The 27,067-nt window shown below is 43.8% G+C and overlaps 9 protein-coding genes across 9 annotated transcripts; 6 read left to right on the top strand and 3 right to left on the bottom strand.

The window, feature by feature from the left end:
• The first annotated feature begins 432 nt into the window (after positions 1 to 432).
• Positions 433 to 1,460, top strand: EAE97_003728 (uncharacterized protein). Its single transcript, XM_038874240.1, has 2 exons — positions 433 to 515; positions 567 to 1,460. Exons 1-2 carry the CDS (start codon positions 476 to 478, stop codon positions 1,013 to 1,015), a joined length of 489 nt encoding a protein of 162 aa, XP_038734849.1. The 5' UTR covers positions 433 to 475; the 3' UTR covers positions 1,016 to 1,460.
• Positions 1,461 to 3,467, bottom strand: EAE97_003727 (uncharacterized protein; the record flags this gene model as incomplete). The annotated part of the gene is made up of 2 exons (XM_038874239.1): positions 1,461 to 2,987; positions 3,047 to 3,467. 2 exons carry the CDS (start codon positions 3,465 to 3,467, stop codon positions 1,942 to 1,944), a joined length of 1,467 nt encoding a protein of 488 aa, XP_038734848.1. The 3' UTR covers positions 1,461 to 1,941.
• Positions 3,468 to 4,084: 617 nt separating this feature from the next.
• Positions 4,085 to 4,759, bottom strand: EAE97_003726 (uncharacterized protein; the record flags this gene model as incomplete). Its single annotated transcript, XM_038874238.1, has 2 exons — positions 4,085 to 4,156; positions 4,589 to 4,759. 2 exons carry the CDS (start codon positions 4,757 to 4,759, stop codon positions 4,085 to 4,087), a joined length of 243 nt encoding a protein of 80 aa, XP_038734847.1.
• A 3,822-nt stretch (positions 4,760 to 8,581) lies between these two features.
• EAE97_003725 (uncharacterized protein) lies at positions 8,582 to 10,557 on the top strand (the record flags this gene model as incomplete). Its single annotated transcript, XM_038874237.1, has 4 exons — positions 8,582 to 8,764; positions 8,823 to 9,019; positions 9,070 to 10,063; positions 10,174 to 10,557. The coding sequence occupies 4 exons, from the start codon at positions 8,582 to 8,584 to the stop codon at positions 10,555 to 10,557; spliced, it is 1,758 nt and encodes a 585-aa protein (XP_038734846.1).
• A 247-nt stretch (positions 10,558 to 10,804) lies between these two features.
• EAE97_003724 (uncharacterized protein) lies at positions 10,805 to 11,329 on the bottom strand (the record flags this gene model as incomplete). The annotated part of the gene is made up of 1 exon (XM_038874236.1): positions 10,805 to 11,329. The coding sequence occupies one exon, from the start codon at positions 11,327 to 11,329 to the stop codon at positions 10,805 to 10,807; it is 525 nt and encodes a 174-aa protein (XP_038734845.1).
• Positions 11,330 to 12,853: 1,524 nt separating this feature from the next.
• On the top strand, positions 12,854 to 13,789 carry EAE97_003723 (uncharacterized protein; the record flags this gene model as incomplete). The annotated part of the gene is made up of 1 exon (XM_038874235.1): positions 12,854 to 13,789. One exon carries the CDS (start codon positions 12,854 to 12,856, stop codon positions 13,787 to 13,789), a length of 936 nt encoding a protein of 311 aa, XP_038734844.1.
• A 4,283-nt stretch (positions 13,790 to 18,072) lies between these two features.
• Positions 18,073 to 22,111, top strand: EAE97_003722 (uncharacterized protein). Its single transcript, XM_038874234.1, has 4 exons — positions 18,073 to 19,086; positions 19,146 to 20,628; positions 20,700 to 20,885; positions 21,031 to 22,111. The coding sequence occupies exons 1-4, from the start codon at positions 19,064 to 19,066 to the stop codon at positions 21,253 to 21,255; spliced, it is 1,917 nt and encodes a 638-aa protein (XP_038734843.1). The 5' UTR covers positions 18,073 to 19,063; the 3' UTR covers positions 21,256 to 22,111.
• Positions 22,112 to 24,875: 2,764 nt separating this feature from the next.
• On the top strand, positions 24,876 to 25,565 carry EAE97_003721 (uncharacterized protein; the record flags this gene model as incomplete). The annotated part of the gene is made up of 3 exons (XM_038874233.1): positions 24,876 to 24,909; positions 25,043 to 25,264; positions 25,441 to 25,565. The coding sequence occupies 3 exons, from the start codon at positions 24,876 to 24,878 to the stop codon at positions 25,563 to 25,565; spliced, it is 381 nt and encodes a 126-aa protein (XP_038734842.1).
• A 28-nt stretch (positions 25,566 to 25,593) lies between these two features.
• Positions 25,594 to 25,837, top strand: EAE97_003720 (uncharacterized protein; the record flags this gene model as incomplete). The annotated part of the gene is made up of 2 exons (XM_038874232.1): positions 25,594 to 25,616; positions 25,669 to 25,837. The coding sequence occupies 2 exons, from the start codon at positions 25,594 to 25,596 to the stop codon at positions 25,835 to 25,837; spliced, it is 192 nt and encodes a 63-aa protein (XP_038734841.1).
• Between the last annotated feature and the right edge of the window lie 1,230 nt (positions 25,838 to 27,067).

Here is a 27,067-nt window from a genome sequence, read left to right as displayed (position 1 = left end):
TTTTGAAATAATATTTATATGTGGGTGTGAGACTAGAAGTCATTATGAATAGACTAGTGGATGGGCTAATGGAATTGTTTTAGTAGTTCTCAGCGAACTACCGACATGTTCACCGCGAGTAGAATCGTAACAAAGCTCACCGGGGAACTTCCTACAATCATCCCATATTTATTTCTCGAGAGTAATTTCTTCTTGCATACAACTCTGAGCTCGTACGATTGTCATTCGATGTTAAAATGGGAATACTTTATATTCTATTGAGTTGACAATAAATTACTGGTAAGGCTAGGCTAGTGCTTACTCTTTGGGATCGGTGGTACCGATAAAATAGAAGAAGCCTTGCATGCAGGGCTGACAGCCTTGTCAGCAATATTACATAATCTCTTCTAGATGAGCATCTATCAATGAACTCGTCGACTCTCAACCACAAGCATCAGTTTCCCCAAACATTTCCTATATTAAATTCCTCTGAAAGATGGCGCCAGTAAATAATGACGATCACAATGTCGTTACGAGTAAGTTTTCATAATCCACATACTCTACGATCATCATACTAACACTTACAGATGAAATCAAGAACGTTATCCAAGACTTGTATGAAATCATGATACAAACGCATAATTACGACAGCGTTGGACGACCAACTCGTGATATTCTTGAGAAGTCTCTCATCCAACTCTCAACTTCTCTCCAGATCGTTTCTCATGCCACGGTTCCCGCTGGGCCTCCGACCGGGAAACCTCAATTTGATAGGGTTGCAGGAAAGGCCACGGATCTCGCATATGTTCCACAGGATGTGATACATTACATTGATAATGGGCGAAATCCAGACATTTATACGAGAGAGTTTGTGGAGGCAGCGAGAAAAAACAATCAATTGATGAGGGGCAAGATGCAAGCGTTTGGAGATTTCAGGGATGTACTTGCCGGAGAGATGGAAAAGGTGTTTCCAGAGTTGGAGGATGATATTAGGATGGTTGTAGAATATACTACCGATGATAAGGAGAAAAAATAAGTGGGCGCTGTGTGGCTACACTACATGGATGAGAATAGCTTGTGAGGATCTGGGAGTGCGACGGGAAGGCGGGAAATGGAAACAACATCACATCTGCAGAGTGAAACAACGGGAGAAAGGGAGTTTATCAGAGAGGACAGGTTTCTTGCCGGGTGAATAGAGTTCCTTAGGAATTAGGATACTAGGCTTATGGCGCATTCAAGGGCTGGATTCGCATGGAGTTCCGGAAACTACAAATGTGGGACATTGGAGTCATGGGCAATCGAACGAATGGAACATGATACCAACCTGATGGTAATCAGGACCAAAGGAGTTTCGGTACAAGTACCGATCGGCTACAAAGGATGTTCATGGCACAGATGACATCAATCAGGTAGCTCATCTCATTTATTCATTTTCTGATATCACAATTCAGTAGTGGGACGAAAACAGATATGTGTATGCAAATCATGGGAGTAATCATTTTTTGGTTTTGATTGACTTTTCTTTTCTGTAGGTAGGATACAGGGTACAGATAGAGAGCAGTTCCAGGCATATATCTCTTTATCGATGATGCAATAAACGCCCCCAAATTGAAAAAACAGACAAGCAACGAGGAAATACCTATGCTGCCGTCCATATAACGAAGTTTCTCCTTCACGCCAAACCAAAATCCCATATCGCTCAACACAGAAGAGCCCTGAAGCTTGCATGTAGAAAATGGTAGCAGAAAAAAAGACTCTCAGGAAATCCATCCCCATGCATGCTGTCTCTCAAAAACACTTGGATCCCTAATATAACTCCAATCTCCGAATCTCCTATCTCCAAACCAACCTCTTGTACTCAGTCCTTTTGCAAGGCCCTCCATAAATAAAGCAGAACATGATATAAGATATAATTCCCAAGCCCAAGTCCAAATCCAGAATGTAAATTTTATAAATTCTCCCTTATAGATTTTCAAAAACAGTTTCGATGACATCCACCGTAACCCTCACAATATATTCAATATCCTCTTTCGTAACCAAATAATTCGGCGACAACATGATGTGATCTCCACACATGCCATCTACCGTGCCTGTCCCAGGATATATTGTCATATTATATGGGTGTGAGATAGCTAGATCGTGTATCTTTTGCGCAATGCTTAGTTTGGGTTCGAAAGCTACTTTGCTCTTTTTGTCTTTCACAAATTCAATGCCCCAGAAAAGTCCTCTTCCACGGATATCTCCCACGTTGGGATGGTCGGAAAGATGTTGTTTGAGAAGTTTGCCGAGGTATGCACCTTGCGTGCGGACATTTTCGAGGACGTCATGCTGACGGATGATACGTTGGACTTCTAGGGCAGCAGCGGCTTGAACAGGCATTCCTTGGTATGTTTGTCCGTGGATAAACTGTCCAGTACCGTTGTAGAGAACATTGACGACTTTTTGCGAAATCAGTACGCCGGCAACCGGTTGGTAGCCGCCGCCGAGTCCTTTCCCAATAGTTTGGAGATCGGGAACGACGTTTTCGGATTGCCATGCGTGCAGAGTTCCGGTGCGACCCATGCCACACATGACTTCGTCGAGGATGAATAGCGCGCCGTGGCGATGACATACGTCGCGCATAGCTTTTAGGTAGCCGGGGAGAGCAGCGACGCAGCCGAGCGCTGCGCCGACGACGGGTTCGGCACAGAAGCCGATGACAGTTTCGGGACCAAGTTCCTGAAACTTGGCTTCGAGTTCGGCGGCTTTGCGAGAAACAAATGATGCGTCGGATTCGTTGGCGAGACGTTGGCGATAGGGATTGCAGGAAGACACGTGATGGACGTTGGGCATTAGGAAGGGGGCATAGGGTGCGCGGCGTGCTTTGTGGCCTGACATGCCCAATGCGCCTAGAGTGTTGCCATGATATGAACCTTCTCGAGCAATGAAGTTGACTCGTGGAGTAGATTTGTCTTTTTCGTAAAAGTACTGTCGTGCCAATTTGCATGTGGCTTCCATAGCCTCGGATCCTACGTTGAATTAGCTTGGGTTACATCCACATCGATGGTTGGCTGTGTAGCTAACTTACCTGAACCAGTCAAATAGACTCGGGCCATTTTTCGGCCAGTGCCATTTATCAGTTCTTCGCAAAGATCGTCCACAGTCTCGTGGCCAAAGAATCCCGAGGCTAAGTATGGAATGCCGGACGCCATCTGCTGGAAAACGGCATTGGTGACTCGCTTGTTGCCATGCCCTAAACATGAGACAGCGGCGCCGGATGTGGCATCAAATATGACTCGTCCGTCTTTAGTGTAAAGATTGCTTCCACTTCCTCGTACGATGACTGGGAATTCTTTATGGAGATGTCGATCAAGTAGGAATGTGGTTCTCTTCATGCCAAGTTGAACGGCTCTTCCATTCATATATGATGAAGATCCATTACTCATCGCCTTGGTGTTGGCGATATATGCATCTTCTCTATGCGCTTCTGCGATGGCAGCTGGCGACATGGTGAATGATGTCTAGAGAGTATAGTTTGGGCTATGAAGTAAGGAGAAGGGAAGAAGTAGAAGTAAGAATAGACAAGTAATATATGTTGTCGGCGGCAGATATGCTCATGAGTTCGAAGTCTTGATATATAGAAGCCAAAGTCGGTGAGAGATATGCAAACTATTCTTGGAAAATACTTAATAAGAAGGAGATTCGGAAGTCCCGATGGGAAAAGTCACCTTAATATATGGTCAAGACAGCATGCGGGTAGTAGCATGATGACGGGAGGAAGAGAAGAAGGAAACCTAGATGGGTCAACAGGAACCGGGATAAGGGCATACAAGAATGGGTCGAGGGGGTGCTAGATTCCGGAGTGGAGATGAGAATATGAAGTTGGGTGAGAGGTGAAATGTACGAGAGAAGTTGATAAGTTGAACAAGAGAATATGATAGGACGATGGCCGATCAAAGTTTAATGCAACTTGCCTTTAGTTAGATTAGCCTCACTGGAGAATAGGAAAAGATCTGGATCAAAAAAGCACAGGATCCTTGCTTTCCACGGTTAGCATGGCGCGGTAGATGTAATTTCTGCTCTACATTGGTGGGGTGGACCGATGAAGGCAGAAGATGCCCTGACGCTAAATTTTGATGGCAATTGACGTTAAACTTTCAACGGAGACATTAGGGACCAGGTGGTAAGATAGTAAGTGCTATTAGTTACGAAGATACCAAGATAACAGAGTACTCGAATACTAGAAATATACTTTTCGAAGAACATGACATGACTAGTTAGTAATTCGCCAAAGGTGGTTAGCATGAACTTATATTCAAGGTATTTGTTTGGTCGTTTAATAATCGATGAAGGGGTAGAGTGAAAGGAATGTGTGTGCTGTATTGATTGACCCGATTGCGTGGTATGGTATGAGAGCACCAAGCACGAGCACGAGCACGAACATGAGTATGAGTATGAGAATGAGAATGAGAATGAGAATGAGAGCATTAACATGAGCAAGAAAATATTGAGGGGAGAGAAAGGTGTCCGACGAAAGGAACGAGCTCGAGCCAAGAAGACGTGTCAATCAAAGTCCCATCCGATGGTTTAGATCCTGATGCACAGCTATGTGACCGCTCACCGCACTTACTCCTTGACCATAGCCGGGTAAAACTGTTCCCATCAGAGACATTCGATCCGGGGATGTGGGTGATGGCACGAAATGGGCATATCTTTGAGGCACAAAATCTGGTGAAGCACGAAGCCCGGCCACATATGCGGCCGGGAGCCCATAGCCGCTCTCCAATGGGATGTTTACCATGTCGTTTTATCGGTTGCTCAAACGAGTCGGGGGGTGAGGGCGGGGGGGAGGCAAAGAAGAAGTATTGTTTGGTTGCCTTGACATGAAGATCTCCGAAAAGTACGCAGCTTCCTTTGTAAGGATGAAGCAGGAATGGAAGTGGAAGTGGAAATGGAAATGGAAATGGAAAGATTTGTGATTCGATTTCTGGTCACGATATCAATAAAGTTGACGATTGCTTCGTAGGATTAATAACAAGCCGATATTTATTTTCCCCCAATTGTCCTTTGGTTCCGCCACGGTACGTACCGTCCTCTTCTTTCTACCCATTTTACTATCAAAAAATGGGTCTCCACTTCCCGAGTATCTACTACCTACCAACCAAAACTACCTACCGACTGATGAATCTCTCTACCTTGCTTGATGCATAATATGATCGAGAGGGTGTGTACTGCACGCGTAGAGATCTAGATTTAATTTTGATTTGATTTTGGTTTGATTTTGGTTTGATTTTGGTTTGATTTTGGTTTTATCTTGATTTTATTTCCATTTTTTATTTATCCTTTACTTTACTTGACTTGACTGATTAACTTTTATGCTTTTCGTTTCTGTCGATTTTGTCCGATAAACGCAGGGCAAGGGGCGGCCGAACAACTAAAACTAGGCAGTTGGTTAATCACTTGGGTTCAAATATTGATTAATGAGATGGATTCTCGAATGATTTGATTTATTGTGATTTGACTAAATTTTTGAGTTTGATTGAATTTTTCAGATCCTATTTGCCAGAGGAGGAAAAACAAAAGAGAAAGTGGCCATAGAGCGACGGGGAAAGGTCCATCCAGTCAAATCCTTGGAAAAGGATAAGAAGGGGTGTGAGAACCGTTGAAAAAGAACCTATGAGGGGATATTTCGAAATGCATATGTGTATGTATGTCAGTATGTATGTATGTTATGTTGCTGTGTATGTATGTTGTATGTATGTATGTAGTCAGTGGCATATCATTTGCAGTCTCTAGAGGCTGTCTGTCTGTCATCTTATGCGGATTGTTACAAACGCCTAGAGATCGTGGAATGTGATTGATCACCTTTCTCCCCTTTGGGTTACTCAAGTGCGAAACCCATCATTGGGATTTTTACGCCCCCAAATATATCTTTGTAATAGATCCATACGGATTAGTCCTTTGGTCGCTTGGCCTTTTGCTCTTTAGTTTCTTGTACTCTTTCGGAACCTTTTTTCCCCAATGACCTCGAAATGATGCTCCATGAGGTAATACACTCTACTCAGATCGAGTGCAGGAACCATGCGATACATCGAAATTTCGAAAGATTTATATGTGGTTAAGGTACGTTGCCGAGATTTTCCATTTCGTGAATCTTGTCCACTCACTGCTATATCGTACACATCGGTGCGGTAGTAACAATCGGCTAATTTGTATTTTGCGAAAACCTGATACAGAGATACTTATGGTCGTACTGTACATCTCGGTCGTCAGTTTTAATATACAATACATCTATTGTACGAGTTGTAGCCAGGTTCTCGTCAACTGGGCAGCAGTACAGAATTCGATTGATCCGCTTTTCATTCAAGGCGAGACCTTTGAGATTTCAATCAAGAAGAGCACGAAGCCGTGATATCTAGATCTTTGCATAAAGCGGTAGCCAACCGGGTCTAGTTTGTTGGAACGTTTTTGTACTCCTTCTCATCAGCTGATAATATCATAAAACGAATAAAAATACAAATGCAGTATTGAATTCGAGAGACATCACATTTCCAGACGTTTTAAGATCGATCAAACATAAGCAATGTAGGCAACAATTGGTTTGATTTTGGTTTCCAAAAAATTCCATCATAATATCAATAACTTCATTTTGCCCATTTTCCTTTCTTGATTATTTGATAGGTGTGGATTATTTTTTCTCATTTTTTTCCCCATCGAATCACATCAAAACCCTATTTGTATCAGTCAAATTAAGGTACAACTGCGGGTAAGAAGTAATCACTATATTTTCACGGAGGTTTACTTTGCTTGCCTTTTCTGATGCTTGCTGGCCATGAATTTATGCCTGCGACCCTCCTATCTCCTTACCTTTTTCAATTTGCACGACGATGGGCCCAAGTCCTTCCTTCCTTTACTAGCTATCTACATAGCGATATCTGATTTGCGGCCCAACAGCTCATGAATCACGCGGCCATGATTTATGCAGCACTGCAGCTGCATGACAGATTATGGAAAAGATTGTGGAAGAAAAGAGAAGCAAGGCAGGAGAGCGGTGTCCCAAAAAATGAAAGCATAATGCGTACTCTATTGCAGAAGCTCGGTGATTTTCGTATAATGCCATGGTCCGTCCACTTATCCATCGTTGCAGCATATGTAGGAATGAACGTGAAATCATTCGGTGATCAATGATCATACGCATACACATGCGCATACGTAGGATCAGAACAAGGGTGGATGAAAGAACTGACGATTCTTGACTTAACCCCTTGTCATTCCATGTGTGATACCCAAAATGAGACGGACCCTCATTCGAGTTCATTCCGGCTGTCTGGCACCATTTCAAGGCTTGGGCTTACTTCCATGAATAGGGATCTGAAAATATACCCCGTAGCCTCGTATCCAATACACAATTAACAGAAAAACATGCCATTTAGTCATTGCCGACTTTTATCGGCTTCGGGCATCATTCCTTCGGCATCCCGAACATAGGCTTGCCGAGTACGGTTGTAGATCCAGAAAATTTCCGGAGAGTGGGGAATCTGTAGAGGCCTAGAATAGCTATCGGCTTCTTTTCCTTTCTTTGAGGATCATCATCAGACACTATCGAGACTATCCACATCGAGTCAAGGGTCCAAATCTGAGCCCATTGGCCAGATTATTGTAGGTATGTTCAGAAATCGGGAAAGAATGTATGAATAGCCTCGGCAGATGTCTGAGTACTGTCGTATCAATTGATGTTTTGCTTGTAAGAGAATAGGGTCCACTCTTGCTCTCGAACTCTGCTAAGGACGGTGAAGGGGGTTTGATCATAAGATTCAACTCTTGATCTGCTTCGAGATGATATATGATTGCATGGGAAGACACCCCTTTAAAATATCTGAAGTGTGGCGGATGTGCCTACAGTGGCTGCAGGAATAAGTTCATTAGCGTTAGATTGGACTTTTGAATCTCAGCCCCGAAGGCCACAGACTGTATTTTAAATTGTTTCTGACTTAATGATCAATTCCCAGTGCCCAGTGCCCAGTGCCCAGTGCTCAGTGCCCAGTCTCCTAATGTGTACGTGGCACCCAATCGTATCACGGTGCCGTGCGGTAAAGAATACGATGTATAGTGGTTAAATGTTGAGTCAGGTTAGGGTAATGAAACTGCCGGCACTCAGACTTGTGATGGTTCAATTCCGCGATTCGGATTAGAAAGCATACACATTCACATATCCACATATTATATGATTACACATATGAAAGACTAAAAAGCTTGTCTGAGACTCTGAGGTGAGGTTCATAGATTAGCGTGCTTTGATACCCATTACATAAGCCAGCAAGGTGACCTGCAGGTACCTACTAGGTAATTATTGAATCATATCATCAACGAATGATGATGACGCGGGCGTTTTAGTGGTCTCTAACCTACGCACTGCACCTTCCAATTTCGATGTTCTTCTTCATACAGCTCATTCATACATCTCATACAACTCACACACACATCTTTGATACCTTTCTGCAGTTTATCTCATCTGGATCCTGAACCTGGTCTCCAACAATTCCCTTTTTAAATTGTCAGGTAATGATAGCCAGCCATCGTTGAATATTTCCGACCTATCCGGGATACACACGATTCGGGGAAAATGTCGGTATCTAGATATCTCCCGTTTGCTTCAAGGACAACAGACGCGCAAGCAGTGACTTATCTTTTGGCCGTGTGTCTTTTTTCGATCTCCTTTTTAGTTTTTCTCAATAGTAGCGTGTCATTCGTTATCACTGATCTCATTGGAGTAAAAGAAGGCGTGGGGGATCTGGCGGGCACTCTCGTACGACACCCTAAATGTCAATTATCTTTAAAAATTGAAAATACTTACTCGTTCTTAGGGGTTTGCGGATGAATTGGTTGCTTTGTTAGCTTGTCCCGCGTGGGGAATTCTTAGTGATAGACTCGGTGTTCGGGTGGTTTGCGTTCTAGGGTACCTCATTGTTGGCCTTGCATTGATCTTATTCGTGCAAGCAAAGAATGTCTTCCCACAACTATTACTTGCGAGATTATTCTTTTCTGTGGGGGGAGCTGCTACGTGAGTTCATTCCGAGCGACATAATACGCGCATGCTAACCGAGATTGGAGTGCGACGATGGTGACCGCAATCCTACCTTCAATGTCTGCCCGAGAGACCAACGATTCGCAGAGTTCCCCTATTTCGAGATCAGCCTTGCCGGAGAACGTCCGCCATAGTATTGCGACTGAGTCTATAGATTCCGAGATTACCATAACCCCTACCAATTATAATGATCGACGTGGGACCCCCCTTGGCGGCCACTCAAAATCCATGAAGCAAACCGGATCGAGCCCCCCGCGTTTGGCCGGCTTGGTTGGATTATTTACAGGTTGCGGGGCACTTGTGGCACTGATTGCATTCTTGCCATTGCCAGCGCAATTCTCGCGGATGAAAGGGGTATCCCAAGGCCAAGCGGTGGCCGATAGTTTCTACGTGGTTGGAGTTGTATCACTCATGGTTTCTTGCTTCTGCTTTATTGGTCTCCGAGGCTTGGCAGGCGAAGAAGGTAAAGGGTGGCGCCTACTTCTCGGTAGGTCAATAGCCAGAGACACTGTGGGACATTCTGGAGGACGAGAAGACACGGAGGAGTTTCAGCCATATTGGACACTAATATCAGATTCAACAATTTTAGGATTTAAAGATGCACAAATAGGTCTTGGTTATTTAGGAGGATTTGTCGCACGTGCCTCATCAGTTGGCATATCACTTTTTATTCCACTTTATATTAACTCATATTTCATTGGACATGGATTCTGTCAAGGATCTCCAAATGATCCATCACCTGAACTCAAGAAGGAATGCCGTAGAGCATATGTTCTTGCCGCCGAGTTGACTGGAGCATCTCAATTGGTCGCTTTGCTTTGTGCTCCGTTATTCGGCTATCTCTCAGATCGCTACCGTCGTTTCAATATACCGCTTCTCACAGCGAGCGTTTTTGGTGTGATTGGATACATAGGTTTTGCTCAGCTTGTTAGCCCTGAACCACAGGATATCAATGGTAGAGGAGGAAGTCCGGTAGTATTTGTTATGGTCGCCTTGATTGGCATCAGTCAAATAGGGGCGGTAAGTTCCTCTATGCATTTCTTCTGAGTTTTCAAACTCATCGTCGGCTATACACGTCGTTCCATCTCACGATTTATTTACGTGCTAAGCTAACTTAATATCTTGAACAGATTGTCTGCAGCCTCGGCTTACTAGGAAGGGGTGTGCTTGGTGAGGAAGGTGGCTACAATTTATCATCCCAGCTTCAAGATGCGAGGAGCGATGAGAACACTGACTCACGCGACATAACAACCGAAACAGCACCGCTTCTTGCGCCTCCATCATTACCCAAGAACCCTTCAAGAAAACATCTCAAAGGATCTATAGCTGGTGTTTACTCTCTATCCGGAGGTGCTGCGATTCTACTACTCACTAAACTTGGTGGTTACCTTTTCGATAATCTTTCCACGGGTGCTCCATTTTATATGATGGCAATATTTAACGCAATACTTCTAGTTGTTGGCATTGGAGCTGGCGTTTACCGCGAAATCAGAACAGCTCAAAAACATCGATGAGCTCATCATTTTGATCTTTGGCATCAATATTTTTGTGCCTTCACTTCACATGCGCTTGGTAAGATTTCCCACAGGGAGCCCAAGAGTGCTTCAATATTGTGGGGATAATGATAATATAATAATAATAATCGTCATTGTTATCTGAAAAGGATGTGTCAATACTATCTATTTCATTTCGAATATCCTTCAGTCTAGCCCCATATCAGGCGAGACCAAGACCTACTACATCAATACTCCTTGATTGAGCTTATTCTGCGAAACTGACATGTCGATCACGGGCTCTACGATTTTCGTTTGTGCCTCGGTTTCTGAATGATCCACTTCGAGACTCCTGAGGCATTTCGTCAGATAGTGGAAGGTACTCTATGCCATTCTCAACATTCCCTTCCGCACTTCCAGACTTGGTCTTTGCTGTCTTGTGCAAACGATTATGTCTCTTACTGGGTTTTGATAATTCCTCTTTGGAAACACCCGTGTCATCGCTGGGATTCAAAGCAAAACGCTTGGAGTAGTTGCTGGGACCGTCAAATGAGTCAGAATCATAAGGATTATTCGCCGGAAAGTTCTCTATCGCTGGCCCTTTTGCTTCCAAATATTGCCTATTAAATTCCCGACTGGGATTGCCGCCGAGATCTATAAAACTTGCTATTGAGTTCTGATTGTACAGCTTGATAGTATCGCATCGTAGACATGTGCGCCATTCGAGGTTGTAGCCGTGCTTTGGACATGCATCTGTGTCTCTGTGGGCCGTATCCGAAAGTTGAGGGTTCATATTGACAGGAAAACTGTACTGATCTGTAAAAGAGAACCAAAAGCCCTTGTGGTCTAAACAGCAGCTAAAGCAATAACTATGAAGTCCCTGAGAGTTATCTGAAAGAAGAAAAAAGGTTGTCTTTTTTTTGTGGTTGTACTTGAGGACATAGGCTGGCATAAAGAAATGAAAACAGTCACTACACACTTGCTCACACATTCTATAATCTTTCTACACTCTTTGAAGGACATTTTCCCTTTCTTTGTGCTTGGTGTTTAATTTCTGTTTTCTTCCCCTTTTGAAGCTGCCTTGGTTTAATGACGGCCTTATTAACCTTCTTCTCTGCTATTGCTCCTTTCGTCAATCTTTTCTTCGTAATTCATGAGAAAGACACACAGCCATTGGTGCACAACAAAGCTCATGAGACACAGCATGACAACAATCATCACGTTTTTTTGCAGTTGCTCACAAGATCACATGTGTGTATTCAACAGGTAAATAAAAAGATGCTGGGCCAAAAACTCTCCTAAAGCTTCGGGGTCGGAATGATTCTTCTCTCGATTATTATCTGAGCGAACGGGCTGTACCAAGTTTTCGGAACGGAATATAGGAGATTTGTTGTTTCTTATGAAGCTTCCATTGATAACATGATTTTATTTCTACTCATTAAATAATTCATCTGGTTACTATCATGGTCTCGACAATTGAAGAATGATAAAGTTCGGTGTGTCAAGTATGATTTGATATAGGTATGTAACGTACTTCTAACCTCTTACGTGCTCAAGCAGTATAAAGAAAATGAATTGATAAAAGGACAGATTTTGCATTAATGTTCTCCAACGGGAGGGAAGTAAATGAATAGATGAGTAAATGAGTAAATAAGTAAAATCGCCATTCATACCCAGTTAGGTAGGTACCTACCTACCTTGAGCCTAGGTAGCTTACTTTAGTACCTGTAGATCTTCCCCAGTTTATCTCCCCCAACCCCAAGGACCAACGTCATCAAAACACAACATACGACGTTCTTCCTGATTGATGCCATACTCCCTACAAATCTATTACAAGAACATCTTGCTTTCAACTTTACCTATCTATCTATCTATCTATCTATCTAATAATTAAAGCGACGGGGACAATTCAAAGTCACATTCTTCCGCGCCTTGATTAAATCTGAACACCCGTCGGAATAAATTATTGACAGGTGGGAAAACGATATAACCCATTTCTCGTTCCAGAACACAAAGTACAGCCTACTAGGCACCTATTTGGATACACAAAAGGTACAACATCTTGGAACTAAAACTACTTTGTCAAACCAACCTGTCAAACTTACATATTTCCGATGCGAGAATACCAATTGAACCCAATCTGAAGAACGAACAACTACACACCTACCAATAACCAGTTTTTCTTCACCTCTCATCTGCATTCTACATCTACACTTCCGATCCTGCAGAAATATATCTCAAGGACAACATCCGCGTGTCATTCAGGAACCTGATAGATATCCTCTTACACCTAAGAAGCACATTTGATTCGCAAGAAATGTCGGGCATACCGCGATATAATAATGCACCACTAAATGCACGATCGGGTGTTCCTGTCCCTCCCATCGGGCCTTCAACATCCTCTGAAACGGCCGCGCCTGCATCATCATCAGAACCTCTGAACAACAGCAACCCCACCACGACATTACCCTCATCCTCCTCGTATCCACGAGCGCAACCCGCAGCTGCCGTGCCCATTCCTACCGGGCTTGCAAACTCGCAACGTTACGCCCCTCCCCCCGCAGCTTCAGTTACGACGGCCAAAACAGAGCCAACGCGCACGATAAAAGAAGATTCCGATGTACCGCCTGCACCCCAACCAGGTGCTTTCCCCAAGCCGACTACTGGGTTCGAGGGAAATACGTTCGCATCGCAAACTAAATCTGTGCCTCTGCCTCCCAGAGCGGGGTCTTCATATGCTGACAATCACAATGCGACTCCTTCAATGTCACCCAATTCAAGTGCGGGGCAAGTTGGGACGGGGGAGAATCATACAGAATACCCCCCTCAGATGATGATTCCGCCGCCAAGCGTCACCCGCGCAACGTTTTCGACGACGATGACGATAGATGCGAACACGGCAGCTCAGACATCGGGTTCATATGGGACAATGCACCCTCAACCGGTTTCTGTTGGCGATACATATGCTCATCGTACACAGCAGGAAAACGAGGGATATGGACAGCGACGCAGTGTGGAATACCTGGAGCATCCACCGGGATACGTGCAGAATGCGTATGCGGCTGAACTGAGCAGTGATCAGAGGAGAGCAATGGATGTGAATGAGAGGAGAGAAAATGCCAGTGTAGGTGGGGTGATTAGTGGGGGTGATGAGGAGGGGATCTGGGGGAGTGCAAAGAGGTGGGTTGGGAGTGCCGGAACTAAGTTGAGCGAGGGGGAAAAGGAAGTTTGGAGGAGGATTAATGGGGAGTAAAGTTTACTAGGCTTGCTGGAGGTTTGGTGGAGTGGGATCATGGGTTCTACGATAGATATGATGATACGATACGTTACGATACCAGACGTGAATATTCGATAAGATGGTGTACGATTGTGTATGATTAGGTAGCAGTAGACTGATACATTTACAGCTACAAAGGTTGTTCGGGTAAAGTACTTTTATACAGGGAATATCACTCTTTTTAATAGAATACTTTATGGGAGCCTATTGTCTGATATGAGCCAGTGCGCAAGCCACTTCAAACGAATTGATCTGGATAGTGTGCAGACAATCCAATACAGTACCGTAGGCAGATACAGCAAGTATCAGCCTCTATACAAATGAAGATAAGCAAATTGTTGACACTGATAAGAATAGAAGCAGAACCCCTATCACTTGGGGCAACATGTATCCATCATCACTGGGTTTGAGTGTGAGCGAGAGTAGTATTGTACGAACACAAGTATAGCTGTGAGAAGTTTCGTCACGGTACATAGCATCGCTCCCGTCATCATAGCATTCGAGGCTTGGAGGATTTGCACAAGGAGTACGAGAGTATGCGATCCTAGAATGGAGAAGTGCTGACGGAATGTTTTACAAACAATAGAAGAAAGGGGGGAAAAGTCGGTGTTCGCAGACTTGGTATCAGGGAGGAAGCTTACTTGTTGTAGATTAGGAATTTAGCTGGTGATCAATCAATTGAAAGTTTGACACCCCCGTAATTCGAGAAGGGAAAGAGAAGGATACGCGCACTTGCAGCGTCATCGATACATTTTCCCCCTTGTGAGCAAGGGGGAAAGGTAAAGCAGGGGGAGGTCATGGATGAGTGGGTAGGGCGGGTTGATCTTCATATTTGATGTGTTATATTGATAGGGGTGACAACGTAATCCACAGTGGAGAGAAGATATCAGATAAACGCCCGAGTCGAGTATATCTGCATGAATTTCGCGTACCGATCGGGACGACTGTGGAAATTGAATTGTAATGAGTGCTTGGGCTTGTGTGCTCGAAAGGGAAGAAAGGTGGATAATGGGTGTGAGAAGGGGATGGGAATCGGAGTTCCCCCCGCATGGAAGCTGCAAAGGGAAGGAATGATGTAGGGGCGGTGTGGCTGTGAAGACATGGGATGATGTTCGTCTTGCCTTTGGGAAGTGATGTCGTTTCGCGGTTTGAGAAAGATTGATATGTTGTCGTCTGATAGCGTTCGAAGTAGATTTGCACATGACATTTTGGGATATAACGATATTAAGGTCTCTTAGCGGAGGGACGGGATGACAGAATCGCAATGACCGTTTGGAATAGATAAATTATAGCCTTCCTTCTAGTCGCATGAGTTGAGATTTAGTGCGAAAAGATTATCTGCTAGAAGGATATCAGAGAATTCTAGAATGATAAGGTGGGTAGGCGGTGCACGGGATGATACAGTAGTCGAGTGGAAAAGGCTAGAGCTACAGCTAGTGACCTGCCCTGCCCTGCCCTACCCTGCCCTACGAAACAGCTGAGTCCCGAAACAGGTGCTGGGTGGATTAGACAAAGTGGAGTGAAGCGGGTGATCGGATTTCGGATGAATTGAGAAAAGGGTCATAGCGGGGGATTGTTTGGGAAACCACGGTGCTTCCGTAAAGGTTAGATTGAGGCAAGTGATTTTAGACGCTTAGGATGAGAAAATAGATGAGAAGGTTGTTAGATGAAGAGCCTCTAGTAACCTTATTTTGGCAAAGTGTGTGAGAGTTTGATTACCTCAAAATGGGCACCTGACTTGACCCCGAACTGAAAGGATATCTTATTAGTCGCCTCGTATCTACGGAGTAATGTATAGTGCGAAGTGGACAGTATCATGACGGTCGATATAGTATATACGTCTACGCTAAAGATCCTTCTTGACAGGTTTCGATAACTTTACCGTTTTTGGAGAAGTACATTTTTGAACATGTTAGACGGAGACTAATTGCAGCAGTGAATGGGATATACCTACTTACCGACTAGTTTTGTTGTGTTGTTCATTCTTGTTGTTCTCGAGTCTTACTGCTCATGGCGTAGTACGATTTAAACATCAGGATACGGTCAATCACCAGTGATCGCATGCCAGGAAATATATTAACATGCCCGTAACGAACGACGAGGCCAGCCGAATTGGCATAGGATTGGGATAGAATTGAACATCCGTGCTTGTGCTGTCAGTGGTGATCGATGGGCCGGGATGAGAGGAGCTGCTGAGGCAAGCCATAGAGTATTTGAGGTATGACGAATCGGACATTTAGTCGATCATCGGAATCCTGGTTAACAGTACAGTGAGAGATGAAAAGAGGATATACGGTCGCCGACTAATAGACTATTATGTGACAAGTATCAAGGTTTCCCGGCATCAATCGGTACCTAGATTTGATATTGAAAGAGGGAAAGAGCGAGCCTCTACCTATTCAGCTAGTGAGTTGCCCAGCCAGTTAATCAAATTGGTTTCAATGATAGAATAGCTAGAAAGAAAAGGGAAAGTCAGCGATTCGTTACAAACTAGGGCAGATACGATATTTTAGAATGTGATGATATGTTTCCCCTTCATCTAAAGTATTTACCTACTAGTTAGTTTGTATGAAAGATTTAGCTTTTTTACCCTCAGACTGACAGTCAGTTCTTTCGGGACGTCTACTTCATTAAGTTAATTGGTTCGAATCTCTTACCTCTCTTACTTGGGTCTTCCCCTGTATAGAGTTTCATGATGCTTGTTTCAAACACTACCGAGGATGCACGATACATGGATTAATACCATAGAATGATGGAAACTTGCCAAGATGAGGACTTCTGAAGTGAGTTTAGGAAATTAAGAGTGCGAGTTAGTTTCTGGCGGTATTCAATTTGTGGAGCGGTGAAGTGCAAACAATGACAGAGAGCGAGCAAGATTCTTCAAGTCTAATAAAGCTTCATCGTTGGAGAATATGAAACTATTTCAAATCAGAATCGTCGGTTCTCTTACAGTCTCTTACTTCGTCTATTTCATAAGAGAGTATTGAGAGACGATGAAAGTAACAAAGTACGAGAAAAGGGAGGATGTGATGGATGGCTAGATATAGTGATTATTGGGAAAGAAGATTAATTTAGTGATTGCTAAAAATGACAGTAATTATTTTTATATCTTTCTTCCCTGCTTCTGCTTCTTACTTCTGTCAGCCGTCAATTCACATTGGTGAAGGGGTACATTCGGTACTGCACCTCTAGCTTAAAATAGATAGATATACTGGTTGGATTTTCAGGTGTGGAAATGATTGAAAAGCCGTTATTAAACAAATAATGAATAAATAATGATTGGTTATTGGTGATTGAGTATTGAGTCGATTTATCACTTCTGTGCCACTTTAGCCAGCCAAGATGCTTAGTGTACAGTATACAGTACATATGAGGAATTATCTATCTCCTCTGTACTTCCAGACCTCCCTTCCCCCCTCCCCCCCTCTCCCAGATCAATATACTTTACTTTTACTACACGTCGACCAAGCGAGGATCCCTAATCCTTTCGAAAGCTTCTTGCTTATACATAGAAACAACAATTAGGTAGACAATTAGGTTTTAGCATTTCTTATTCGTATAATTTATTATATAATATACGTGATCTATTATATCATATTAGGGCTGATATGCTTTGTTGTACAGCTAAAATCGTGGAGTACCCCTGTTTCCGAGTGGAAAATGATCCTCAAACATAAACCTAGTTTCTAATCTATCCTTACCCGTCCGACTAATCTACTCATGGTACCATCTGCTCATCACCAGTGAAGAAAAGAGACCCCAAACTTTCCAACTTTTTCCATTCACCACTTACAAACTGACTAATTACTTCAAACAGGATTTGTCGATTACTCCTTCGACGCCATCTTCGGGCATCATTGGTTGTCCGTCGACCTCGGACTTTTTTGACAAACCTCAATTAGTTACCCTAGACGTTACAAATCCATCCCCATAGCACCCCGTTGGGATAGTCCGTGGCCTCATGAAAATAATTGGAAACAGGTCAATATCCAGTTGTGCGATACCATCGTGGTACAACTACCACAGTCACCACCGTCGCCATCGTCATGGTAGCTTACTTCTCACCAACCTCCAGGGAAAAAACTTTCCTTATGTGGGACCTACGGTATCGTTATATACTCCCTCAGCCTACCTGCCTTACCCCAGATACTGCACCCTTTAAAGTGTAGTGGCGTCGGATGAGACAAGATAAGCCACCTCCCTCTACTTGTAGTGCCCTCTAAACTCTCTTGCTGGATGAACACATACACACATACACACCTACATATCTCATATCGAATAATGTCGTTCCATGATGGGTCAGCGGCAGTGGACCAGTCCCTGACCCAACCAGCAGCCTTGCAACTTCGATACCGCAACCAAGTGCAATTGTGCTCACTCATATTGCTAAATAATACTAACCCACTTAAATACTAACTTCAGCTACTATTCGCACAGCTCATCTGTCCTTCCCACCACACCTCCCTCCCTCTTCCCCCCCCCACTTCACCTACCCATGCAAAGCCAAGCCTTTCCGGCAAAGCGTACTTTCCAGGTCTCGACCACACAAGTTTTGTGAGGTTTGGCTTGTATCAGGAACGACGCTGGCATGGGTCTAAGAACGACATCCCGATCCCGGGCAGGGCTGCAAATCACGACAGGCGTCCCTCGACCATTTCAAGTATTTCCCTTCTCTTATACCTCATGGATCTCTGCACTGCCCCTCTTCCACCTTTTTCGCGTCGTCCCAATCGCAACTCTTCCTGCTCTATTCGACCAGTCACTCCTTTAAGGTCTCTTTAATCTCGCTTTTCGTTCATCTATATACTGGGAGCTGGCTCTCATAAATTTCTAGCCAGGCTACGTCGATCACCAAACGAGTTTGTTTCTATACTACTTTTCCCTTAAGTGCATAGCTCAACTCATCACACTCATTTCCGCTGCCCGACACTATCTACTCGCAGATACATAGTAACCATACCCACATATTCTCATCGCGAGACAGCGTTGTTCAATTTCGTTTCACCGGAAACTTTACGCATTCCCTACATATATCATATCAGAGTTGCGCATCCCTCGGATCTTATCATATCTGTTGAAGTTACATACAAATCCTTATAATCCCTCCCGGACTTGCATCGACCTTGCCGACACCCCGGATCGGTGGATCATTATATATTACTTTCTTTTCTACAGAACTATCTAACGCGGACGACGATCCTGACAGTTAATCGACTCTTAACTATAGTCAACTAAACTTGATTTACTGTCATGGATTCAAGCCAGGCGCAATCGTGAGAAACCCACATTGAATCCTTGTTCCGATATCATCTTTACTTACATCTAGCTCTAGCTGCCATTCTTTTCAACCACAATCTTCTTTTGCTTTTAATCAAAATAACAAGTTCAGAGGAGATTGTCCCCCACGGTCATTTCCATCAGCTTCTACCATGAATCCCAACGAGATGTCTATGAAGCAAGAACCTGTAGGACTAGGTATGTGGTCAACAACAACACCACCAAATCCAACCATCAGACCTCGTCCTGCCACCATACATGAGACGGAGTTTTCATACTACATGCCAGAGCAGGGCAACTATTCTTTACCAGCATGGGACTCTTCGACGATGCCAATGCAGCCAATGCACACTGGACTTTCGCAAGATTATGCAGTCCATCAAGATTTCTTTCCACAATCATCGGTTGGCGAACGTGAACAGCATCAGAATCACACTGTTTCCGTCAACAGCAAAGCTTTCTCTGAATTCGATTTCACAGATCATTGGAACACGAAATCTTGTGACGATGGTATGGAAATGCAAGGTCTCGATACAGACATGCACATGGGCCAAGCTTATACGACTGATGAGGCCGTACCAATTCTCGATCTGAGATGTGGACCTGGAATGGACTCTGATCGACCTAGTTTGGAGCGACCATGGAGTTCGCGGAGGATGTCTGGCTCTTCGTTCACATTGTCAACCACGGGGGCTCTTTCTGAAATGCCATCATACGAGGATTTTTCAACTACGTTGTCAGAGGCACCTTCTTTCACTTCAGATTATCCGCCTCTATCAAATAGAAATTCTTTGATGTCATCAACACAATTATCGCCAGTAGCATCCCCTAGAATGACCCCACAAAATAGATCCGAATTGGTACGAACTCAAAGCAGAGGCAGAGCATCTCCCTCACCTCGGCCTAGTATGCGCTCGGCACCATATAACATGGATAGCAATAGAAGCAAGAGGTGGTCTACAGGATCATACGCTCCTGCACCGAGCAGACGCCCTTCTCCATTCGTCTACCATCAGGGCCAAGAATCATTCCAATCTCCTCACCAACCTCAAATGTCATCCCGACATTCTTCACCCACGATATCTAATCCCCACTTGCCTCTCAATATGGTCAATTTACAGACACAACAACATCCATTTATGATGGCCAACAACTTAGCCTATCAACGGAATAGTATGCTTTTACCTTCTCATTCATATCATGAGCCCCATCAATTTGACACACCACCTCCTTTACTTTCTCACGGTCTCTTCCGCATGCTTCAAAGTAACGCCGATCCACATGCATTACATACTCACTACTCGGATTTGAGTGATCCTCCTGATCTTTACGCGTCCTTACATGAAGAGCAGTTGGCACCTCCGCCAGAAGATATGAACCCATCGGATCCCGATCTCATTCCTCACGAGCAAGAACTACGATTTGACGGAGATTTATACACACCAAGATGGGTGCGGGGACATGGAAACAAGAGAGAAGGATGGTGCGGTATTTGCAAACCAGGAAGATGGCTCGTACTGAAGAACAGCGCATTCTGGGTATGTTTTCTCCGGCGCTTTAGGCCAGAGTCTCCCTTCAGAACCAACCGTTACTAACATCTGACCTACAGTATGACAAAAGTTTCACACATGGTATTTCAGCCGCAACTGGACAGCCATTTCAAGAGCCGCAAGAAACGCGACGCATGGACGGAAATCCCGATGTATGGGAGGGTCTGTGTGGAAGCTGTAATGAATGGGTGGCTCTAGTCAGTAGCAAGAAAAAGGGAACCACTTGGTTCCGACATGCTTACAAAGTAAGTTTCACATCTTTCCATCTCAAGAGTCCGAGCACACACCGTATTTCATACTTCATATCGGAGAATTTGGAATCAGTGGGTTCTTGTTAATTTCTGTCCTATCAATTAAAATGAACTTGAGACTAATATGAATAATCAACAGTGTCACACTCATCCGAAGATTAAAGATGCACCGAAACGCCGACGTGAATCTAGTCACTCTCGTGCACTCGGCGCTTCGAATATGGCGAAATCAAAAGCTCACGATTCTATCACTTCGAACCCGCACCAATCTTCACCAATGACACCTAGTGTTACTTCGACACCTCGGTATCAGAGGAAGTCAGCTTTAGGTAGTCCGATAGATGGCCTGAGTCCTATGATATGATGATTTCATCTTCTTCTCCATCTACAATGTTCTCTCTTCTTCTTATCTGCGACTTTGTGTTTACATGATTTGATTCGGTGTACATGGTGAAAGACTTTTTATTTTCTATTTTTCTTCTACTTTCTTTCAGAAACACATACTATGCTTTTTTTATTTGATCGCATTTATTTCCTTTATTTTGACAACAGAGGAGAAAGGCAGTCAAGCATCTAAGAAGCAGGAGACAGCGAAATTTTTTCAGTTACAGATCCAGTAGTAAGGCGCCGGGCGGGACATTATGCATCTTTATTCTCTCACTTATTCCATTCCACTTTCGTTTTGGGAGCACGGTTGTTGGGTCGGGGATTGGCTGGTGGAATGGTCTAGGAAAGGTATAGCGGATGCAGGACGGACAAGCTAGGAAAAGGAAAAGGGAAACTTGGACTTGGGGGACAAAAACGGCTTTCTTTCATATTCACAGTACATGCTTTTCTATAAGCACAAGACGAGTATCTGCAGGCAGGCGTGTGTTATGATTTTACGAGAAAGGAGAAGAAGTTAGCTGGATATTGATGATGCAGAAAGAGTGACGATGGAGGGAGGCTAGGAAGGCAAAGGCAGGCGCAAACAGAAGAGGAAAAAATAATTGGTTTGGGTACCGGTTTTGTCTTTGGGGATTTCATTGAGATGCGAATCTTCTTGGTCGGCGGTATATAGCATCATATAGGTTAGGTTAGGTAGCATAGCGATGGGTTTGATAGAGTAGAGTCCTATCATGAGGTTTGAGCGCTTGCATGCACAATGAGCGGGCGCGAGGCAGATAGCCAGGCGTGCAATGGCCAATTTAGTTTAGGAGTTTGGGACATGAAATGAGAAATATACTTTCAAGTTTTATTATATGTTGAGTCTCAACTTGCTGCATGTTGAATGTTGGATGGTGGCTCTTTGAAATTTTGATTAGATGGACAGCTGAGAATCTCTCAAATTCTAATTCTATGATCTATGAGTAAATTCTAATTTACATACACTGACTGTCACTGATTGCACTTTCCTCTCCGTCGCGTTTTCTAATCCTCGATTGGAGATACTAAGATACGATACCCCCCTCGCTCTCCGTGCCACACGCATTGCTTTTTCCCACTTCAGCTACCTACCTACCTACCCATCACACTCAGCTTTCCCAATCGAGATAATGAGATACCATGTACGTATGACTCGCTTGTATGCGAAGGAAGAATACCATAATATCATACGCACTTTATCGTTCCTGCGCTAGGGTATACCAGGTATAGAATACACAATATACTTTTGGAGGAAGGGAACTTGGACGGGGGACAGGGACGAAACTCGGGGTATCGGATAGGGGATTGGTGGAGAGGAAATCCAGGGTGTGTGTTGGTTTTTGTTATTGATATCTGCCTATAATACTATGGTGATCTAGATGTCATCGAGTGATTTTATTCATGATACATTTGTGATATCACATGATGAGCTGACTATACGGGTGTGCTGATAGGTATCTAGTGAGCAGACGGGTCGTAGCATTACTGGATGATCCTGGAATTTGAGATGGGAGCTCTGGATCGCAGGGCTTGCAATGATTTGGAGTTGTGGACGATGGTTTATTTCCGGATTTAACTGATCAACTTGTTGGATGCTCACACGTGTTCTGCTAGTATACATGTCATGTATTGTGTTTTTAGAGGCCCAGATGACTTTCCTAGATGGCGAATAGTGGGTAAATTAAGGACTCCTGCTCGGACGCGTATAATATGTTTGTAGATGTTTGGTGAATTTTGTTAGGGTGTGTGAGGCTTAGAGTAGTGCTTTGAAGAAACGCTTAAGTGATGATAACGAAGATACTTGAAATCGTTAGAGTGTATGAAGTTAAGATTTTTAGACTGTGTGGTTGTCAGATAGAGATTGGAGACTGAAGGGACTTTTTTCTTTCGTCCGAAAATTCCACGGGTTCGGAGGTTGGTACGAGTCGTGTGCGAGTGCGAGGAAACTGGACGCGTAAAGTGGATGGAGTGGGTTGGGGTGAGTTTGAGAGGTTATGCAGTTAGTAGTGTGTGTGATATGGTTGAGGGATGAGGGTGTGAGATATGGAGGTGGTTGGTAATTCGAAATGGTGGTGATAGGTAATGGGGCATCTTAGCAGGAATATGGATATAGGGCTTAGAGTAGTCGGATCTTGGAAGAGTGGATAATGTAGAACATATTTAGCTGGAAAGCTAGAAGAATTCGGAAGAGATGGCGTAATACAGGGTTTGAAGCAGCCGGACTGAAACTAGATATCCAAAAAGAACTCAGAAATGGTACGAAAGACAGGGTGTGAGATATGACTATACGCTAGAAGAGTTATAAGGTGGGATAGAGAGTCTCGATAAGGAATTGGAAGACAGGGGACGAAGATTTCTGGAGGGATCGAGGATGGCGAAAATGTAGTTATAGCAATCGTGCAGGGAAGGAAGATGGGAAAGTGAGATGGGAATTTATGCGTTGTGCTGCTGGGTAAGATATCATACAGTACCGTGAGATCCGGAGAAGGATGTGAGTGTGGATCATGGGATGAAAGCGGGATGGCGGATACGGAGTAAATGCAAGCACTTGAGATAGAAGAAGCAACGTACCAATTGTGTGGTTCATATTGAGAAAATATAGATCAAGGTATCTTTTGATATTGGATTTTTTGACGTTGGTTGTAGTTAGACGGCTCGTGCGATGGGGTGAAGTCGTGCCGATGGTTCACCGAGGGAGAATCGATGAAGGCGCTAGAGGTGTAGACTTGAACGTCAATTCATGCGTTGGCCAAGATGAGTAAACAAGCAATTTATCGTGACGAATCTTGTGAAAGTTCGATGGCTGCTGTGCCGTTTTATCATGAGGGGTTTATATCGTTTGTCTAGACATCGGATAGAGGAGCGGAAGTTATGATAAGAATGGCGTTGGAGCGAGGGGGTGGGTAGAAGAAGCGATCATTAGATAATCAGGACAAAGCTTGTAGTTACGAAGGAAAAAGTGCACTTCCTCCTGATTGGACATGGATTCGCGAAGGCGCTCTTAGCTGCATTATAGTGTGTTCGAAAAAAGGCAAAAGGAAGCATTGTGACAACATTACAATGGCGATAGACCAATGATTCAGTAGCCCCTTTCTTGGAATGAAACTGGCGATGTCAGTACGATAATCTGAGGTCAACATTGCCCAAGTAGTCAAAATGATTGTTGTTGTCATTGGAGACATTTTGGTTACTCGAGTAGATGAGACAATCCCAATGTCGAGAGAATCTTTTGTTTTAGAGATGGGGTATAGGTCGCGCCCGTGGATTCTTTTTCGAACCATTACCTAGTAAAGATACCCTCAATCCATATTGCATCTCAGTATAAGACACTCCAATCTCTATCTATCCACGCAATCCTTTACAATAAAAATATCATCGAGCATCGTAAATTTATATAGATTTATAACCTCTCCTCTCCTCTCCTGTTACCTCTGTTGATTTCTTATATAATGCTAATCGTAGATTACATGATTGTAAATCATACTCGTCCTCTCAAAAGTGTGAGAATGATCTCAACACTCGTTGGCTGCTCCGGTGAGGTATATAAGCTGGGTTGTGTTCTCTACAAACATCCAAACAATGATCAGGAGTTCAACATCTATCTGGCCTCTGAGTGAGTTCTGAGATCACAATTTGGCGTGCTTCTCGTTGCGAAAATGACTAGCTGTAACAGGCTGATCTGGGCAAGGCTTAGAAAGGACAATATGGCCCTCGTATCGAAACCCCTTACCCGCTCAATATCTGAGCATTCACAAGAGCGCAAAAGGCATTCGTCAAAGTTCGTCAAATACGACATCATGTAGATGAAGACAAGGAGAACCGAGTACTTTTCTACGATTATGCCAGATCCAACATGCTTGAAATGATAAGCGACTGTCCTCCTCTTCCTTTGCAAGCAAGAAAGACGATCCTCGAAGAGCTTGGCCTGGCATTGAAAGATATGCACGCTGGAAATTGTATACACCTTGGTAGACTGTCTTAACCCATCCATGATTTTTGCCCAGAGTTCTCTCCTGACCTTATTCCTATACTCTGGATGCGAAGCCTGACAACGTCTTCATCGACTGGTATGTGAAGATGGAAACCAAATTCTGCCTTGGCAAGGTGCAATTGGGCGATTTAGATTGTGCTTTGCAACTCATAGGTACGCATCTTCTAAACCATAAGAGAGGAAGGGTGATGTGGCAAAGCCCAGAAGGACGACTAAGGATGGGAATGGGGAAGCATTTGGAGGTGTTTTCTTCCGGACTTCTGGCAAGTCAAATTTAATCCTCATATAGTCCCCATTTCTAATAATATGGCTCTTTTCAGTGCCTTTTTGTGCTTACAAGAACTGAACCCTTTAAACCTGATTTCGAAAGTCTATCTGTAGAACTGGACCAGGTAATCTTGCACGAGGTGCTGTCGAATTTGGGCCGCTTCCGGATGAGCTTGTAAAGCATGTTGATGATGAGAAAGCAGGCGAGCACTTGAAGGATCTTTGGAAAATGATTGAAGAAGATGAGGAGCGGACTGAAGGGTATGAGCCTTTCGAGCAATGAACCGGAGCTGATTATTCCAATTTTAATAATGATGCGAAGAGATTGATGCTTACACTGACGAGTTTAGACCCCGGACAGAGGGCGGAAATGGTCGATGTCACGACGAATCCTTACTGGGTTAGGGGTTGATTCCATGGGCATTTTGGGACCGGAGAATGTTATGAAGATGATGCCAAACAAAAATTTAATTCAAGAGCAAGAAATGACTACTCTTTGGCAATATTTGCAACTTGAGAACATAAAAAGTATTTCTTGATGGCTACCATTTGACAATGGCGTTCGTATGCTACCAGGCCTTGGTGATGTCGTATCTTTGTCGAACAGGAGAATAGCGGAGTACCAACTTTTTACCTAGGTACTCACCTCATAGTTCTCCGCTGCATTGGAGAGTGTGTACTAGATATATATTAATGCCACGAGAGATACCCAAACTTCAGGAGCTTTCTGAAGCAGAGGAATGGCACGTCAATCAGAAAGATAGTTCCTGCCAACATGATGTCCACGAAGATGGAAACTTCAAAGTCCGGAGAGCAGAGCATAGCATGCCATCTTGTACTCCTCACCTACCACCAGAGAAAAGTGCTTCATGGATTTCCTCTCAATATCTGTAGCGACCTTGTCTCCACCCGGAGGCGTTACCTTCCCCAGATGCTGTCAGTTCAAAAGCTTCTCTGATTATACTCAGGCATCACCTCCCTCTCCCACGATTGAGTTTACATAACTCACCATAACATCCTACATGAACGCAGTTGACATCGCACCCACAATCGTCAAATTCATATAGCCAACACGACCAGCAGCAGATGGGCGTTCATCCTAATACTCAATATATCTCCATTGCATTGTAGATATAGCATTTAGCCCGTGAAGAAGCTAGCTCACTCTTGGTATAGAGAGGAATGAATGGTGTAGAGTATGAGAAGCTTGGGTACGCAGGAACTTGTGAGTAAAATATCACCTATCACGATATGAGGTATTAGAATTTGGAGGTCTATTACTAATCGTCTCTCCAAAGACAGCAGGAACTGATTGGACAGACGTTCAGGGCGGTTGAAAGTGGATGACGGTGAGGATGATTGATGATGATTGATGATGGGTTAATGGGTTGGTTGCTAGGTAATACACCATTTGTTTCTACGTGGGAGAAAAAAGAGGCCAAAATTGATCACCCTAATAAACTCTATGATAAATCAACTAATCATGAAATTACAGAAATTAATGGCTGTAAAT

This window comes from Botrytis byssoidea (assembly GCF_014898295.1).
Source record: "Botrytis byssoidea strain MUCL 94 chromosome Unknown BBYS_006, whole genome shotgun sequence".
NCBI lineage: Eukaryota > Fungi > Ascomycota > Leotiomycetes > Helotiales > Sclerotiniaceae > Botrytis > Botrytis byssoidea.
The sequence above is the reverse complement of the archived record's forward strand: the minus strand, read 5'-3'. Positions and strand labels throughout refer to the sequence as shown.

Excerpts from the sequence above, each read along its gene's own strand:
- EAE97_003728 (XM_038874240.1), top strand. The coding sequence starts at position 476 with ATGGCGCCAGTAAATAATGACGATCACAATGTCGTTACGA. Across the intron at positions 516-566 it reads CGATCACAATGTCGTTACGA|ATGAAATCAAGAACGTTATC; the intron begins GTAAGTTTTCAT and ends TAACACTTACAG.
- EAE97_003722 (XM_038874234.1), top strand. The coding sequence starts at position 19,064 with ATGGATTCAAGCCAGGCGCAATC. Across the intron at positions 20,629-20,699 it reads TGAAGAACAGCGCATTCTGG|TATGACAAAAGTTTCACACA; the intron begins GTATGTTTTCTC and ends TCTGACCTACAG. Across the intron at positions 20,886-21,030 it reads GGTTCCGACATGCTTACAAA|TGTCACACTCATCCGAAGAT; the intron begins GTAAGTTTCACA and ends AATAATCAACAG.